At 30.7% G+C, this 18,589-nt stretch overlaps 1 protein-coding gene across 1 annotated transcript; it reads left to right on the forward strand.

Annotated features, from left to right (window-relative positions):
• The first annotated feature begins 214 nt into the window (after window positions 1–214).
• On the forward strand, window positions 215–16,448 carry LOC149903358 (alpha-amylase 2-like). The gene is made up of 10 exons (XM_090108743.1): window positions 215–340; window positions 2,608–2,786; window positions 4,894–5,045; window positions 5,996–6,176; window positions 9,894–10,009; window positions 11,295–11,531; window positions 12,525–12,795; window positions 14,032–14,232; window positions 15,776–15,937; window positions 16,364–16,448. The coding sequence occupies exons 1-10, from the start codon at window positions 337–339 to the stop codon at window positions 16,373–16,375; spliced, it is 1,515 nt and encodes a 504-aa protein (XP_089964869.1). The 5' UTR covers window positions 215–336; the 3' UTR covers window positions 16,376–16,448.
• Window positions 16,449–18,589: the final 2,141 nt, after the last annotated feature.

Here is an 18,589-nt window from a genome sequence, read left to right on the forward strand (position 1 = left end):
TGTCTTTCATGACTATTCCAGTCCTTTGTGTAAATAGTTTCATATCGTGACGAACAATGCTTTGTACTTAAGTTCAAAAGATAGCTATGCCTTGCAAATTTCAATTGTAAAGGTAGGTATATACGTAATTAGCTAAGTAAACTCCAGTTAGTAGCCATAGTAGTATGTACTTCGTGCAATATTAACATGTTTTGATATTCTATAATTATTATTGTTTACGGATAGTCTTGTATTGAGTCACAAATATAGCTGTATAGGTATACGTACAACAGCTGTGATAAGCAGTTGTTACGAATAGTTCCTTATTTATCCGTACTGAGTGAGTGATAGAGTTGAATGGGTAAGTATGTGATTTTTCCCTTATATCATTAGGTATGTAAAATAGTTGGCTAAAATAATTATGCATGCAAGTCATTTATTGCATTCCTTTAGATACCTAGGTACTGTATTTACATTTTGGCCTGAGTAGTAATGATAGATAATTGACTGTAAATAAAATTAATTAAAATTAGTTGTACGATACATACAACTTACAAGCTTAGCATACATGTATGATTATATAAATTACATAGACTCACTATCATAAGTTCGTAAGCAGTTATATTTTAATCTTCTCTTTTATATATAAAAATGAATCGCAAAATGTGTTGGTAAGCGCATAACTCGAGAACGGCTGAACCAATTTCGATAATTCTTTTTTTATTATATTCCTTGAAGTACGAGGATGGTTCTTATGTAGAGAAAACGTAAATATGTACCACGGGCGAAGCCGGGGCGGACCGCTAGTTAAATCATAAATGTCTATATTGTTGGATTGTTGATTGTTGTTGAGTGCCCTCCAATCTGATGTTTTTGCAATAAAATATTATGTAATGGGACAAAAGTGTTAATTATTTATTTATCATCAGTGACGTTAACAGTAGGTATTTAGTTTAATCTCACAATTTTCTCTGTATTGAAAATAAGTCCTTTTCGCAGTATTGCAGTAAAGTACCTATTATTATAATAAATATTATTTGTGGCTGTATATTTGTTATGTATGTATGTATACAACTTTAAAAAAATATTTATGTTTAGATACCTACACATTAATCATACGGAAAAGTCCTCAGTCCAATTCCTTTATAAGTACTTATCTTAATTTTAATCCAGGATCTTCCAGTAGTAACGTTTACAAAATATTATTGATCTAAAAAGCAAAATCTAAAATTAATTATTTTTATGTAGGTACCTACTACCTACCTCTCTAATTCTAATAGGTATTATTATTTAACCCAAAATGGCATTATGATTCATTGACCTCTGATTTGCTAGCATTATTGTTGTTTATAGGGAAGTTAATCAAACATGTCGGATTATACCTACGCTGCAAAGATTATACAGTATATGTATTATCTTTTTAATTATCGCACATAGATTAATTCAATACATTGCCTATATAAGGAATATCTCAGCAGGAGGCCTCAGATAATTCTTAATTATTTTAAAAACACGTAGAGTAGTGTAAAGGTAAGATTTACATTTTTTATTACGTCTTATTCTCTGCTTCTGTGAATATTTTCTTCTTCTTTTTCTTTGGTGTGAAACATTTGTATTACCGGATGAATTTTTTTTTGACATTGGTCTTAAATTTTTTTTTAACGAAAGTCAAAATAAAATTTTATATAGGTATATATATTACAAATAACTATAAATATTAGTAACTATTGAACAATTCTGATGTAATGTATCGGGAAGGCACATACTCCTGAAACACAGCGAAAGCTATATTGGGAGTCTGGGGTCTATAATAAGATGTAAGGAACCTTGTTCAATAATTTTTTATATACCTATGTGTTGCGTGCCAAACGTACCGCATGTAATGGCTTACAAATCAATCCACCTAGAGGGTAGGAATGTATAATTTATTTGTTGATATTTATTTCAGTATAAATCGGAATACGATTAAAATTTATCGCTTTACGTTTGCATACATAAGAATTGCTTATTAACATACCTACTGTAAATATAAATACTCTTTTAACGAGGTAATAAAACGTAAACTTTAATATTACACTACGTTCAAAGCTCTTACTATTTTATGAAAGCCTTCTATTTATCAATGTTTTATTTTAAATTATTTTAACCTCCTTTGATTTGGTTATTTTATTCCTCTTTCATTCATTATTTCGAATAATGTCTACTTATTTATAGGGAAAGAAAATTTGCGAAGTCAGCCATTAGTATAGAACTGCATGAACTTTAACAGACTAATCTTAAGGCTTGTTTTCATGAGATACCATCTTCTGACTTCAAGAATTTATTTTTAATTTATTCACTTCAAGTTTCAATTCCACGGTTCTAGCATAAAAAAAAACAAACAAGAGAGAGGATCTGATAAAGGATAATTTTCACAATATTTCTAGTTTATAGTTTATACTATAGGTATTATGTATAATAATTTACCCATAAGTAGAGTCGTTTAAATGTAAAATAATTTACAAGTAGAGTCGTCTAAATGCAACGTTTTAACATTTTTTGTCAATTACTATCGTTTATAATACAAGAAGAAATACGTCTAAAAAATACCTAACCCTAAAACCTTTGCTCATTTCTTTTTTCTTCCAGTTGCCAGGATGTTTCGCTACATCCTCCTGCTCTCTGCCGCGACAGCGGTGCTGGCATACAAGAACCCGCACTTTGCATCTGGCAGGACGACCATGGTCCACCTCTTCGAGTGGAAGTGGAACGACATCGCCGCTGAGTGCGAGAGGTTCCTCGGTCCACGCGGCTTTGGTGGTATCCAGGTTTGTCCTAATTTGTAAATGTTTTAGGTGTTGGTTGGTTTTTTTTGTTCTAATTTGTAACAAATTTCTGACTTCGTTGAATCACGCTTCAAAAATATGTTAGGAACTGAGAAACATCGTAGAGGTTGCTAAATGTGTATTGGAAAAATATAAAAAAATACCTTCGTTATAGTATGGGTAATTAATTTTTGTCAATAATTTTATATCGATGGTCAAATGAATCTCCTTTCATTAGGTACTTTTTTTAATATTAATAACCATCATCGCTACCTACTTATAGTTGGTATGTTGATACACAACTTATTTAATACAAGCGCGGTACTCTATCGATCATTTTGAATCTTTATTTAAACACATCCGCATATATTTATTATTTATCAATAATTTGGACTATCAAGATAATTTACGCGATATAAATTAGTAAGTAATTTCATTTCCCTACATTTTAATGATTAGATAAGTTAAAAAATATTTAATAAACAATCGAAATTATTTTCACGGGTGGCTTTATCACAATTTTCGATAATAATTCTCACATTATAAAAATATTTTATATGAAATGCACATAATATTATTATAACTTTAGTAATAGTACTATAATAATTTAGAATATTATGCCCACATAAGATAATCTTCTTCCGCGGGTAATCTAAAGCTCTTTCCCTCTCTTTGTTTAGAAATTTAATACGACGAGCAATCAAAGATATTTCCTACCTAAAATGAGTAACTAAAGACTGGTATGAAAAAGATATAAAATATTGTATTACTATTTTCAGAATTAAGTTTTATTTTAACAAATACAAAATATCGAATTTAAGTAATTTAAACTGAGTCTATTAATATTATTAACACCGGTTATTATACTGTGAAATCGTTCAACTGAACTTGTCACCCTTGGTAAACTACAAATTATTTATTTTAATGATCTTAATTTAGTTAAAGATCTAAGTTTCGCAAAAATTACGCGAAAAAGACTTGTTTTTTTTTCTCTAGGTAGAGCAGTGAATAAATAATTATTAAGAAATACGTAAACTGATATATCTTGTTAAATAATTTAAAAGATCGATCGATCATTACAGTTGATTAATATTTGAGTTTATCAAATTCAAAATAATAACTTGTTTTATAGGTAATGTTTGTTTAGCGAGCAAAGTTTATTGTTTACGGCGTGAATTAATCTCGAGCCGAAATCTTCTTAAGTCAATTATTCAACCGTATTTCTTAAGCTTAACACCGACTCAAGTTCTTCAAATTACGATTAGAATTAAATTATTAATTAGTGTTATACGCATTGTTTGGTCTTGTAATGTTTGGTAGGTATATTTTCCATGGAAATATGTTGAGATATTTTTTGCTTGTGTAAACAATGTTATGGTAGCGATTGATTTTTTTAGTGAGAGGCAGTGTATATTGGCTTTACAGTGTTTGAATAGATTTGAAAATAGATTTGCATATAGATAGATTACTTTTTATTCTCTTTTACTTACATTGTATTTATAAAGCCATGAAAGAATTCAATAGTTTTATTTTTTCATTTATAATACATGTTTCATAAAGTTTAAGATGGACTATTCAAGTATTTCAGTACAAAAGTAAATAAAACTCTAATAAAAATATGTCTAATGAGTTTTCCACATTAATTTGTCATCTGTCCCTAATTTATCTCGAAGTTCCAAATTATATCTGTTAATCTGATTATGTGGGTGAAAATCTACAGACATAGATTTTATTCGATTTTCTTAGTATCGATAAGGGTATTTGATTAGAGATCAATCGTATTATTTTGGAGTACTTTGTATAAATGTATAAGCATTAATTATATTCGTCTTGCTATATTGTTTTAGTACAATTTCATCCAGGAGGAAAACATTTTATCCAAATCAGATGAATCATAATAGGTATATCCTAACAATTATTTGTTAATCGAAAAAAAAAGAAACTAGATTAAGATTGTCCAAATTTATAACATGAAATGTTTAAGTTTTTATATACGCATATCTAAAATATGCGATAATATTTAGGTACTTGGCGTTACTACTTCTGTTAACTTTTTGATACTATAAAAACAATTGCTGCATACTTAATTATTTTAATTTATTATTCACAGATCTCTCCCCCAAATGAAAACTTAGTGATTTGGTCTAGGAACCGCCCATGGTGGGAACGCTACCAGCCCATTTCATACCGTCTGGTCACACGGTCTGGCAATGAGCAACAATTCAGAGACATGGTCCGTCGGTGTAATAACGCCGGTGTTAGGTAAGGAGCAATACAATACAGTTAAAAGTCTTCCTAAAGTTAAGACGTCTGAAAAAGTATTAATTTTGACTGCTTAATTAATAACTTTGAAAACGAAATTACGTAGTTAAACTATAATTGTGTAGTTAAACTATTATGTATCGTACTTTCTTTTTTCTTCTATTTTGTGTTTTCTTCTTGTGTGTGTACCTTTATCTAGAAATAAATGTCTTTTCTTTCTTTCTTTCTTTCTAATTGCAATGTGAAGACACATTAGGCACACAGTTAATAATTAACAGAATGCTTAATGCGTCTGCAAAGCTTAAAATTAGTACAACGAAAAAAGCGTTTCATTGGATAAATTCTCTCCCGAATTGCCTCTCGCTATTTATACTTCTGGGCTAATTGGTAAGATCGGTATCGTCCAGTTTTTAATAAAGTTACACAGGGAAAAGTAGGTCGTGTGGAAATTTAAAAGCTATTTTTGCTAACGTCTGTCATCGAGGGGCTCATACGATAAATTTAACTTCCTGTAAAATACAATTTAGCAATGTTATATTCAAAACTAGATGAGCAATGATTATTATCGGATTACGCAGATCAGTCTAAGCCGATTATTATCAATTTCTCGCTAGAGGTGAATTAATTATGATTATTATTGATTTTAAATGAAATAAATAAATTTAACACTGTTTAACATGAACGTAACTTAGCTATATTTTTTCTTAGAAAAACAAAACGTGCCGTAGAATCTGATTCGCACACGAATCAAGTTTTATTTATACTTATTCAAGACGCATAGCTTCGACTTGGGGGACTTGGGTAATCATGCATTACTTCTGAAGTGATCATGTATTACATGTACTTCTTAATCTAAATATTCCTCCTCTGTTAGATAATCTCATTATGTTTATGTTATTATAGATATAAATCGACGCGTCAATTCTATCTAATGATATTATTACCGACAGGATTTACGTAGACGCCATCATCAACCACATGACAGGAACGTGGAACGAGAACGTTGGTACCGGTGGCAGTACTGCTAACTTCGGCAACTGGCATTATCCTGGCGTGCCATACGGCAGGAACGACTTCAACTGGCCTCACTGCGTCATCGGTGGAAATGACTACGCATGCTGTGCTGATAGAGTAAGTACTAAGTTCATATGATAGAGTAAGCTGGGAAAGCTTCTGTCTGAAGATAGGTAGAATCTATCTTTAAAAACAAACATAATATCATAAATGGCTCTGTTGCTGTTCGTTTGTGTCCCTATCACATTAATAGGGACACAAACGAACCAACTTTTGCATTTATTATATCAATTATAAGGATAGTATGGATATGAAATTTAAAAAATAAGGATTTCAATTATAACTATGAAATATTAAGTCGTAGGTGCGCATAATCTACTCTTTTAATCATGGCATTATAAATGTATGTAGTTTGCTGGACAATAAAACAAGAATATATGAAACGTTTTCTTTTTCGATGAAATGTATTTTAATACTTACAATTGAAAAGTTTTGTGTAGAAACTGGATAATCAGTGGTTCAACCTTATAAAGCATATAAAAAATTAATTTAAATATTAATGAAAATTGTGTCTCATTAAAATGAAGAATTTTCCAGGAGTTTCTTTCTACCTGGCAAAAAAAGAAGACCTAAGTGGAGAGACTCAGTAATTACTCCGTGGTTTGATAATTGCATGCTACCTTCAGTAATTACATTTTTCTGAATACGATAGTTTGTTCGCTTGGTGACCCTATTTGTTAATAAAATATGTATAAGATTTTCTTTATATAAGTAACTAGCTGTGCCCGCGACTTCGTCCGCGTGGAATAGTGACTGCATAGTAGGTAGTTACTACTTAACTTTTATTGAATAAACACGTACTACCATAAAATAATTAAACGAACTGTTAGTAAAATTTATTACTAAACTGAGCTAAAAAATAAAAATAAATTCTATTTATTATTATATTTTTTTTATAATGGTACTTAATTTTATAGATCGTCGGGAAGTTTGTAAAATTATTATTTATTCCTTTTCCTTCGTTGCGTTGGGTTTTTCTTTTTAATTTTTAAATTTTTAACTTCGGTTTCTTATTTTCATGTGATATTTTCAAGTGAGCGAGACCTACCTCTACCTCCATATTACATTCCTACATCATATTGATATCTATAAGTTTGTTGCTCCTTGACATCTTTTAAGTTGGGCCGTAACCGTGCACAAATTGTAATGGATCACAGTGGCAAAAGAAGTGGTATCTTTAGGAAAAAAAATTGCCAAGAGCCAGGCCTATGTGGCTTTGAGTAGAGTTCAAAATTTCCAGGGTGTGGCTATCCTCTCGCTCCCATATCCCCCTCTTCTTTCACTGACTTTCAACCCTTCTCTTTCCACACCTAGTAAATGGCAGAACCGATTTTGAAGTAAACCATATTATCTAATTATACCTATATGTACACGTCATATCCTGTCGTTTGATGCTCCATTTGGTTTATTTATCTAACCACTGTCACTGTTAATGTAATAAACGGATGAACCGATTTCGATAAAACACGTTGCTCTTTTATATTTTGATATGCCGCTTGAGTATATTATTTGACCACATTCGTTTATTGTTCATTCCCACTTTCACCGCTGTAATCTAATAAATGGATAAACTGAATTGGATAAAAATATAACTAATATTTTTTCCCACATTCCCACTTTTACCTCTATATACCTAGGTATAACAAATGGATGAACCGATTTTGATACACTTTATCTAAGAACCAGCGTCGGAAAATATGCTGCCTAACACGCATCTAATTCGTATTACCTGTTAGCGAGCTACGGTGGCACAAACAGACAAACATAGCGGTCAAACACTTATCACCCATCTTTTTGATGGTTAAAAATGGTTAAAAGGGGTTAAAAATATAATACGACATAATTTAAAGGACATTTTATGTATAAAATTTACCTAGAAGTAAGCATAATTCTAATTTGACCCCTTCCCCCCCTACTACCTCAGCTTACCCCCCCACCCTTGGGGACTTTCGATATGATCACCTGGACATTTATAAGGAATAATTACTGTAGCGTATAACAGATAACTTACGTTTTATCGTACACTGTATAGTGTACAATAGAATGCCTTTGCAAATGTTCGCCGTGAATACTTAAATGGTCATAACTTTTTTATTTACAAACCGATTAACATGAAATAAACACATAATGTTAAATGAAGATTACCACAATATATTAGTGAAAACCGCATCTAAATCGAATAAGCCGTTTCTGAGATTAGCGTGCACAAACATACAGACAAACAGACAAAAAAAATTATAACTACAGTTTTGGGTTTGAGATCGATTTAATAATAACCCCTGCTATTTTTTTTACATATTTTCATTGTACAGACATCACTTTTCTAGAATTTTATTATAATATGTATTGAATATTGATTGACCACGCGCAAGGTTACTAATTTCCACTACATCCTCACGCAAATCGTCAATTTTTATGAACATTGAATCTGTAAATAAAAAAAAATCAAAAGATAAGTGTACCTACCTAATTTTAATAAAAAGCTACTAACAAATAAAGTTTTATAAAGAACTAAAGTGACCTTCTTTGGGCGTATAATATAGTCTTGTAAAAGTTATACATGATAAAAATAAAATTTCATCATTTTCTTATTTTGTCATAACTTTAACTAATTAAAAACATGAGTCTAACTATATAATTATAATAAACAATAAATATAAAAGCTACAACTTACCTTTTGTGGGAACGCAAGAAGGCGAAAATTAAAAAAAAGCCGAAGATTTTTAAAAATGCAACCAATGAACACAATCACTGTTATCTACTATATTACCCAAAGAGAAAACAAATACTACGTCTATTACCTATATAACTGTAACTAACATCAAATAATAAACATCTACCCTCACTTATAAAAATTTAGTATATTCACATGAAATATAAGCGCACCTGAAATTTACTCTGGGAAGATATGAATTATTTATTTAACTTTAAAAAAAACAAACTCACCAACATCATAATATTTAAATTATGAATTTCCAAGGAGCGTTAATATTATGTAAATTGATTTAATTTTAATGAAATCTCATAGATGGCGCTGTTTTAAATTTGTCTGCATACTACTAAGATTCATTATACTGTTTCTCTGCCAAAATTACTTAAATGATGTAGTTTTTATAGTGTAAAGGTAGACAATAGCATGGCTTACTCAAAAACAACATTTAAACATGAGTCTTTAGATTGTACGCTGTCGTAGTACACAGAATAGGTAAGAAAAATAAAGGTTCACAGCTCCTCCCCCGAAGGTGATATCATGATAATATGTATAAACTATCCTCACCCGACCTCTAAGAAATATTCATGCAAAATTTGAAGTAAATCTATGCAGTACTTTTCGAGATTAGCTCGGTCAAACATACAGACAAACAGACAAACAGACAAACAGACAAAAATTCTAAAAACTATATTTTTGGCTTCTATATCGATTATAGATCATGGAATATGTATTCTTTTAAAAAAATATTCAATGTACAGTTTTGACTTTCCTACGATTTTATTATATGTATAGATTTTCATGCATCCACTGGTATAGAAATGCAACGTGTCTCGATTTATTCTATTTAATGTTATGTACAATATGAGTATCTATCATATTAGGTATATCTTTACAAAACCAAACACGTAATATTTAAACTTTTTGGGACATCTAGTTGACCTTCTTGTTCGCATGAACTATTTCATACCCATACCACAATTGAGTAGATCCTTAGTCTAAAACTAGATCCTACAATTCTAATCATTTAATGGAAGTTTTAAGTGTCAATTAATTATTTAAAGGTACGTAACTGCGAGCTGTCTGGTCTCAAGGACTTGAACCAAGGATCTGAATATGTGAGGGGACAGATTGTCGGTTTCATGAACCGTCTTATTGATATGGGTGTTGCTGGTTTCAGGTAAGAACTATACTAATGTTTTATGGGACTAGAGCTTTATATTTTGTAGAGCGCATTGTATTAAGTGAAATTGATTTGTTTTTAAGGCACATTGTTTAAGATATTGTGATACGCAACAATCCAATGTTACGTAGTTTGAATTAGGTAAATAAATAATTATTAAAATGAATCGTATAACAAGTTTTTAAATAATAAAGCTAGTAAATTATATTTTAAATGAACTGAGCTGAATTTGTTGAAGTTGAAGTTGATGAATCTTGATCTGGTCGACCTCTTTGCATGATCTGGAACAAAAATGTTTTAATTATATTAGTATTTACAATAGAATGTATGGCATGCCTTTTTTCGACATTATAAAGAACCTCAAAGTCGTTTACAGTAAATAGTGAAGTAAGTTTAGATTTATCCTGAAAAGTGTGTGTTATCTCTTGATAAACATCGTTGAATCAAATTGGCCATTACACAAAATTGTCACTAAAAAATTTAACTCAATATTGCTGAAACGAATTCAACAATGTATTATTGTTTTTTGTTTCCCATACTGTTATATTTTAACCTTTTAAATCTGCAGTATTTTTGTTTCATTTTTAACGCCTAGAGGCGACGTAAATAGTTCAGTTACATGAGCGATCGATTGCTATTAATTGGCGGTTGTGTTGGAGCTATTTATTCTGATGCAATAAAATTATTTATACGGATCCTTTTATTATGGCGCAGTAAAATTATTTATATAGCTACTTTAATGCCGAAATAGGTACTTAAATATTATAGTCCATAATTGTTATTCCCTAATTAATTACACTACATACCTACAGATTTAGCCAATTCTGTGAACCAGTTTTCACAAAGAAAAACAAGGAATTATAAATCCTTATTTTAATAAATAAAATACATATATTTCAGAAAAATAATTTTCGTAGTGTGTCTAGTTCAGTGCATGATAAAAAGATTTAGAAATAATACCTTTCAATTTTTTTTTCGTGTGCCGTGGTCTGCTTTATAAGTATTTTATATGAGAGGATTTATATGAAGCTTTAGATATTATTTGGTGCGGATAGGAAAATTTTAATGTGCTTTCCTTTATACTAATACATAAAACTAAACCAAATAATTTTGTTTATTATCTCTGTGTCCGATTTCATCAAATTTTTACATCATTGTAATAATTTTACAGGTTCCATATTTTTTCACATCATTATAAAATGTTCTTGAATCGAATCATAATTATTAACGAAAAACTTTTCTATAGTTACTTAACAACAATTTTACCAAAACTTCCTTCCAGAATCGACGCAGCCAAACACATGTGGCCCGGAGACCTGCGCGTCATATACGACAGGCTACACAACCTGAACCCCAGCCACGGCTTCCCCCAGGGAGCCCGCCCGTACATCTTCCAAGAAGTAATTGATCTTGGCGGAGAAGCTATTAGCAGGAATGAGTACACTCCCCTAGCGGCGGTCACTGAATTCAGATTCGGCATGGAATTGAGCAGAGCTTTCAGGGGACAGAATCAACTTAGGTATGTTTTTGCTTTTATAATAAACAAAAATATTAAGGAATAACTTTCAGTTTTGATTTGGGAACGGACAGTGGAATTTTGTACTTTTGCATTATTAATTTGATAATTGTTAAATGGATGAACTTTATAAGAATCTTAGTAGGTAGGGAAAGGTAGTTTAAAATTTGGGCAATTTTTAAAATGACTCTGTTTGATGATATTTGTTTAAAATGGTCAGTGAAATGTCGTATTACAGAAAAGTAGATTTACTCCCATTTTATTATCGTTAAATGGAAGAACTAATGAAAAATTGTAGAGCATCGTAGTTTAAAATATTAAATCCAATTTTTCAATTCAGTCTAACAAATGAGTATTTTCTCTGAATTCAATAATTCCGAGTGTTATTTATAGATTAATTAATGTTATAATCAATAACAATTCCCTCTCTTTATACTTTTAGAATTAATACAATTAGATAGAAACAAAAGCTAATACATTTCTCCAATACTTCAATTGTTTTCATTCTATTTATACATTGCTTTCAATTTACAATATCTATTTATATTGGTGGTAGTGGTTTATATTAATGTGCTTTACAACATATTCCACTAGTTTCATATTATTTATGTATTTGAAGCACAATTTTATAACAAATGTTTTTAAAAAGAGATATTACGTAGATGTTTGTAGTTTTTATTCTTCGTTTACTATTACTACTACTTTCAAGTATAGTAATAACAGTGAAACTGACAAAAATAGGCTCTTGAAGTACAGATTATTATTATTAAAAAATTTATGCACTACATATTGTCATGTAACATAAAAATCTTCGTTTTTAAACAGCAAAATCACTGCTTTTCATGGGAATTTACCTACTAAAGATATAAATAGTAAGTAAGCTGGAGAAGACTACTCTTAAAATAAGCTATAGCCAGTCCTCTGTGCTAATATTGACTGAGTCATCTTTTAACTTACTTCTGTACGTATCAAGCTTAACAAAACCTGAAATTCCAGATGGCTATCCAACTGGGGTCCAAGCTGGTCGCTCCTAGCGTCCAACGATGCGCTCGTCTTCATTGACAACCACGACAACCAACGTGGTCATGGTGCTGGTGGTAACATTCTAACCCACAAGTCCCCGAAGCAATATAAGGGAGCGATTGCCTTCATGTTGGCGCATCCTTATGGTGTCGCTCAGCTGATGAGCAGCTTCCACTTTACGGACACAGAAGCTGGACCTCCAATGGACTCTAATGGAAACATTCGTTCACCGACCATCAACTCTGTAAGAATTTTCAATATCTGGTTAAAATTCTGTATACACATACATGTGTTGTGTGTATATCTATATATAATCTATATATTATAATATAATAGGGATAGCATTTTTGTTCAATGTAATAAATACCTAGTTCATACGGTTTGATATAAAAACATAAACTAAATACAATTATGTGTTGAAATTACATAAAATATACATACAAATACATTTTAACATGAATAATTATATTTTTTTAAAGTAAGACGTGATGTACTTTGTCTAAATAAATAAATTGAAAGCTTTGATAACTATCTAAAAGTATAGGTACACTATAAAAATAATAATATAACAAGTCGAGTTATTTTTGGTAAGTGTATTGCCAGTTAATAATCTTGTTAGTGTATAAGAAAAAACCGAACAAAAGCACTTTAGTTCGTCTTTAAATAAACATCTTGTTAATAGCTTGTTTACTCAAGTTCTTGGTAAAGGCAACAATATAACGCTTCACAAAAAATACAATGATATTAACGCGATACTTTGATGACAAATACAAACGGTTTCTAGGTTCTAGAAATATCTTTTCTTCGAAACTTCTTTTTCACATCAATTTTCAGAATCAGATTAGCTATAAGTATCTACTTCATAGTTGTTCAATTTAATAAATAATTTATGATTCATATTAAATTTAGATCGATATAAAATTATAGTTATCAAAGTGACTATTTATATTTCAATATTTTTATTTACATGAGAATAGAGGAATATAATGAGACCCGTGATAGGTGTCAGACACAGGACTGACACCGGGAGTCTGCTTACCATACAAAAATAATATGATATATTTAAGCAGCGATATAAGTACGAAATAAATTTTAAAATACGTAGCTTTATAATAATATTTATACAAAAATAGTGCAGTCTTTCACAGTACCCGTAAGGTTTCCTATTCTATCAGACATTTGCACCTACATGTTTGTATGTAAAAGACTCTTAGATTTGAATTTGACTCCCTTTAAATGGACAGATTTTAATCAAACTTTGCACACTTATCAAGGATCGGTGACAATACAATAATATCATGAGTTTAAGCGTGTTTTATCGTTTTTTTAAATACATTAATTTATGTGTTAATTCTGTGTCCACTAAAGCATGACCTATCTGTTTATTGCATCGAAATGTATAGGATATTTATGCAATAATATATTTACTTTATTGTATCAAATTTACAGGATATATGCAATAAACTATTCTATCTTACAGGACAACAGCTGCGGCAACGGCTGGGTGTGCGAACATCGCTGGAGACAGATCTACCAGATGGTAGCATTCAGGAACGCAGCCGGCAACACTGGGCTCTCAAACTGGTGGGACAATGGAAACAACCAGATCGCCTTCTGCCGTGGTGGACAAGGTTTCGTCGCTTTTAACAACGAGAACCGCGACTTGAACCAGAGCTTGCAGGTTTGTTAATTAAATATCTAATACATAATTTGGCGTTTTAGGGAAGACAACAGAGACACAATAAAAAATAACTGCGTTAAAAACAACCGACTTCAAAAACAGAAAAGTAAAAAATAAAAAAGATTTGATATTATTAATTACTACATATTATTTAGATGTGCTATTTACTAAAATGGTTTGATGTCGGTGCACGAGCATTGAGTGCTTAGTGTAGTAAAAAAAAAATTATACCGGCCGAATTGATAACCTCCTCGTTTTTTTTGAAGTCGGTTAAAAACTATAATTTAATGATTAATAGCGAGTTCAATACTTCAATTTCATATGTTTTTTAATATTAACAACAGTCTGATCTACGTCAAGAATTTTTTTAATATTACCTTTAAAAAGCACGATTAAGTTCCATCTAAATAGAATTCATTTAAGTCATGTGTAATCTGTTAAATCCTCAGGTTTAATTAAAAGTTTAAGTTAAGGTTAAAAAAAAGTACCTACCATAAAACTCGTACTTATTAAAATGTCACTACATAAATGATATAACTTTTAGTAAATAAATGTCGAGGAGAGTAAAATAATACCCCACGAGGTAGAAATGAAACGCAATTGTATTATTCTATTCGTCTCAGCGGTTTACGTTAGGGACAAGTCTTAGGAAAAAGGAATTTTACGCTCTTATTCCGCACTAGTTTGCAAATGGAAACGTCTACAGGATTTTTCGTAGCTCCTTATTGTGGGTGGGATTTTGGAAAAATAATAATTATATTCGTATACAAGGAATGATATAAAGACTTGACCAAGAAAAGGTCACATTATAATAATGTATAGCGTGGGTTTTCACCTTGTTGATGTCAAATTATTTTATAAAAGTAAACTACGTTATTCCTTAGTAAAATAAGAGGAGACAGAACAAGATTAGGGTAATGAAAGACAGGGCGATTTACGTTTAAGTAGAACTTGAGCTTTTTCGCGAGTTTTAACGAGAAAATTATGATTGTATTATTAACTCCTCTATCATACTGAATAGTCCTCCACTGATGAAGATGCAGAGCATTCATCATCATGACGTTTACATTTTGCTTTTGGTAACTTTTATTTGAAAATGAAATGGAATTTCAGCATTGTCCGCTTAGATTTGTAGAGTAGTTGAATTGAATCGCTCGTGAAACTCCACGCGCGAAAATTCACTACATTTTTCCCAATCGAATAAGTGTTGACGAATTTTTCAATTCAATATAAATGTATTGAACTGACTTGTCCAAAATCTGAAATACATAATCTTAGGTAAAATGTTATTTTATTTATAAGTACATGAACTATAAGAAACACATCGAGGAAGGCTATAAGCTGTAACGTTAACTATAACTTGATAAATTGATTTATAGTTTGCCAAATAATCTGCTGTATGCTGTATTTTTATTTAACTGCGACGCGACGTCTGTTCCTAAATCTTTGGAAGACGCCTTTAATACAATACTAAAAGTATTGTATTAGTTAAGTTTTTTTTGTAATATTCAATTCTTTCTCACTTTACTATATTTTGTTCTAGACTTGCCTGCCAGCTGGTAGATACTGCGACGTGATCTCAGGAGCAAAGGTTAACAACGGTTGCACCGGCAAAACTATCACTGTCGACGGCAATGGACGCGCCCAAATTCACATCGGTGCAAACGAACAAGACATGGTTCTGGCTATCCACCGCGGAAATGAGGTAAATTGAGTTACATTTTACATTTTTGAAGAGAAACTTCTTTATTCGGGGTTGGAAAAAAATTTTGTGTAACATTTTTTCGTTACGCGAGACATTTTTCCGTTACACGCCATCTTTTTCTTATCCCTAACACGCGTGATTCGACGTATTTCTGTAAAGTTGCATATAGAAAATTATTTTTTGAAAAAATAAGGTCATAAAGAAGTTTCACTTCATACGTGTGTACACTAGTACACGCACACATTATTTTTTAAATTCTTCTGTTTTAATTTGGAAGAATGATAATAATAATATTTATGTATGTATGTCCAATATCAAAAGTTTGATTGAGTTGAAAATAACAAAACTTTTTTGTCAAATCGAATTAAAAATTTTCATATAAAACATTGTAACAATGAAACTAATTCATCTTTTTTTTTGTTTCAGTCAAGACTGTAAGGTTGACACGCGTAATGAAGATTGCTGAGAAGTGATAAAAGTGTTTTTATGTAAAAAGAAAATAAATTTGTAATACAAATTTCCTGAGTTTTATTCTTACATTTGAAGTCCTGCAAAATAGAATAATTATTAAAATATCAAGGCATATCAATCGCTCAATAAAAATAATCAATTTTTTATGAATCTTATAATGTTACAGATTACAGATTAATCAATGGAGTAATCTGGCACTTATCTTAAAACTAGATATCAAAGTCAATCATAAGATAAGACCTAATAAAAAACGTTAAGTAAATGAAATTTAAAATCAGAGACTGAATACTGATAACGTATTATATTAAAAATATGTCCGGGAAAAGTGGATTATTTCAATTTACTCGGCCTTTTTATTAACGAACCAATTTGGGCACTTTCTTCGAATTTTGATTGAAGTAAGAATTCTGAGTCGACTTGAAGTCCAATCCAATTAGCTAATAAAAATTTGGAAACGGAACTTTTCGTGCCATAAATGTAAATAAACGATTTTTATTTTGTTCGTTCACTTTTTCCACAAAGAGATATCAATAATGCCACGAAATGAACAATAAATATATTTGTTGTATGAAGCAAGTCTCAAATAAGTTTATTTATCTACTGGGTCATTAGCTTTAGGTAAGTTTCTTCCTTACAAAAATCTCGCCTCGTAGAGACGAATTTTTGAGTTTCATCATAGACTATAATCTGCGCTCCGCGGTTTCACCCGCATGGCTCCGCTCCTGTTGGTCTTAGCGTGATCATAATAATATAATATAGCCTAGCCTTCCTCGATGATTGGGCTATCTGACAGTGAAAGAATTTTTCAAATCGGACATATTATTAGTTCCTGAGATTAGCGCGTTCAAACAAACAAACAAACTCTTCAGCTTTAATTTTATTATAGATTACTTTAATTTCATCATAGATTACTGAATAGTTATTACGGTTTAACTGCAGTAATTTTCAGGTAGTTAATATAAATTTTCTTATAATGCGAGTAGGTTAATTAAATTATAATTAAAATAATTTTCATATAATTTCTAACCTAACGAAAAAGTTGAAATCAGGGTTCAATGGGACCCGTCCTGCCTTGGACTTTTCTGAGAGAAAGATGTATTTTTATGAATCTATAGACCAAACAAAACTAAAATGTCAAACGTCCGACAAGACAATAATTTGATGAGCAACTATAGTTATGTACAAATAGTAATGTTGACCTTAGGTACATTCTGTTATAGTTGAATGAACTATACAAAACAATGCCTGTATGTTATTGGATTACATGTTTTTCAAAAGGTTTAAACCACATTCTTTGTACTTTAGATTCCTATCTTATCTAAATCTAGTCTAGAAATTATAAATGTTATTAGTAAGAATAGTAAGCCATTGCAAAATGAAGCTAATAAAAGCGGGTTAAAAAAAATTCTTTTATTTCTTATCTTAGTAAAAAATAAATCAACATTTATTATATTGCCACACTACATTGCTACACCGTTACTTTTCCTTATGTTGTGAAAGTCAGGATCTTTGTTGGGTTCTTAGAAATATTCATTTAATTGTAAAGTCTAATTCTACAATTGATGTTATTTAAACAATTCGCTCGGTAGAGGTAATAAATCGTAATGAAATATACCCGTCAATATCAAGCAGTAAATTGGACAAGTTATAAACAGAATTACGTAAACTCCTTACAGTTTATAAACTTTAGTTTATAGACTGCTAAGAGCTCTATCTAAAAATAAAGGTGTTGATTGACTTGGAACATTTTTGTCCGACCTTCGTTTGAAAGTGCAAAAACAAGGTTCTATCAGCTATCTATTCTGTTTGTTTTTTACAAAAAACATCACAATCCTATGTAAAACGTCTTAAATATGCATCCCTTATTCCATTTTTACATTGATATCAATATAGGAGAGTCGTAACAATTGTTACAAAGTTAAATTTTTTATTGATAATGAAACCATACCTACAGATATAATTTTCATCACAATGAAACAGGTGCGACGTGTACATTGTACAAGTGCATGCTCAAAATAATAAACTCGTTACTTTTTACTTTTATGTAGCTTAAAAATAAGAAAAAAAGATAAAGCTAGGGATCTTATTCTTGTTTAATATATTATTCTACTAGAAATATTTAAAGGAGGCCTCTGTCCAGCAGTGGACGTCTCAACGACAAATGACGACGATATTTTATTT

Source organism: Colias eurytheme, chromosome 13 (genome assembly GCF_061535395.1).
Source record: "Colias eurytheme isolate Ceu_HAF_F1 chromosome 13, ilColEury1 Martin Lab GWU primary, whole genome shotgun sequence".
Classification (NCBI taxonomy): Eukaryota; Metazoa; Arthropoda; class Insecta; order Lepidoptera; family Pieridae; genus Colias; species Colias eurytheme.

What these genes read in the sequence shown, in the direction of transcription:
- LOC149903358 (XM_090108743.1), top strand. An exon ending in ATGGGTGTTGCTGGTTTCAG is followed by an intron (nt 10,010 to 11,294) that starts GTAAGAACTATA and finishes ACTTCCTTCCAG; the next exon opens with AATCGACGCAGCCAAACACA. An exon ending in AGGGGACAGAATCAACTTAG is followed by an intron (nt 11,532 to 12,524) that starts GTATGTTTTTGC and finishes CTGAAATTCCAG; the next exon opens with ATGGCTATCCAACTGGGGTC.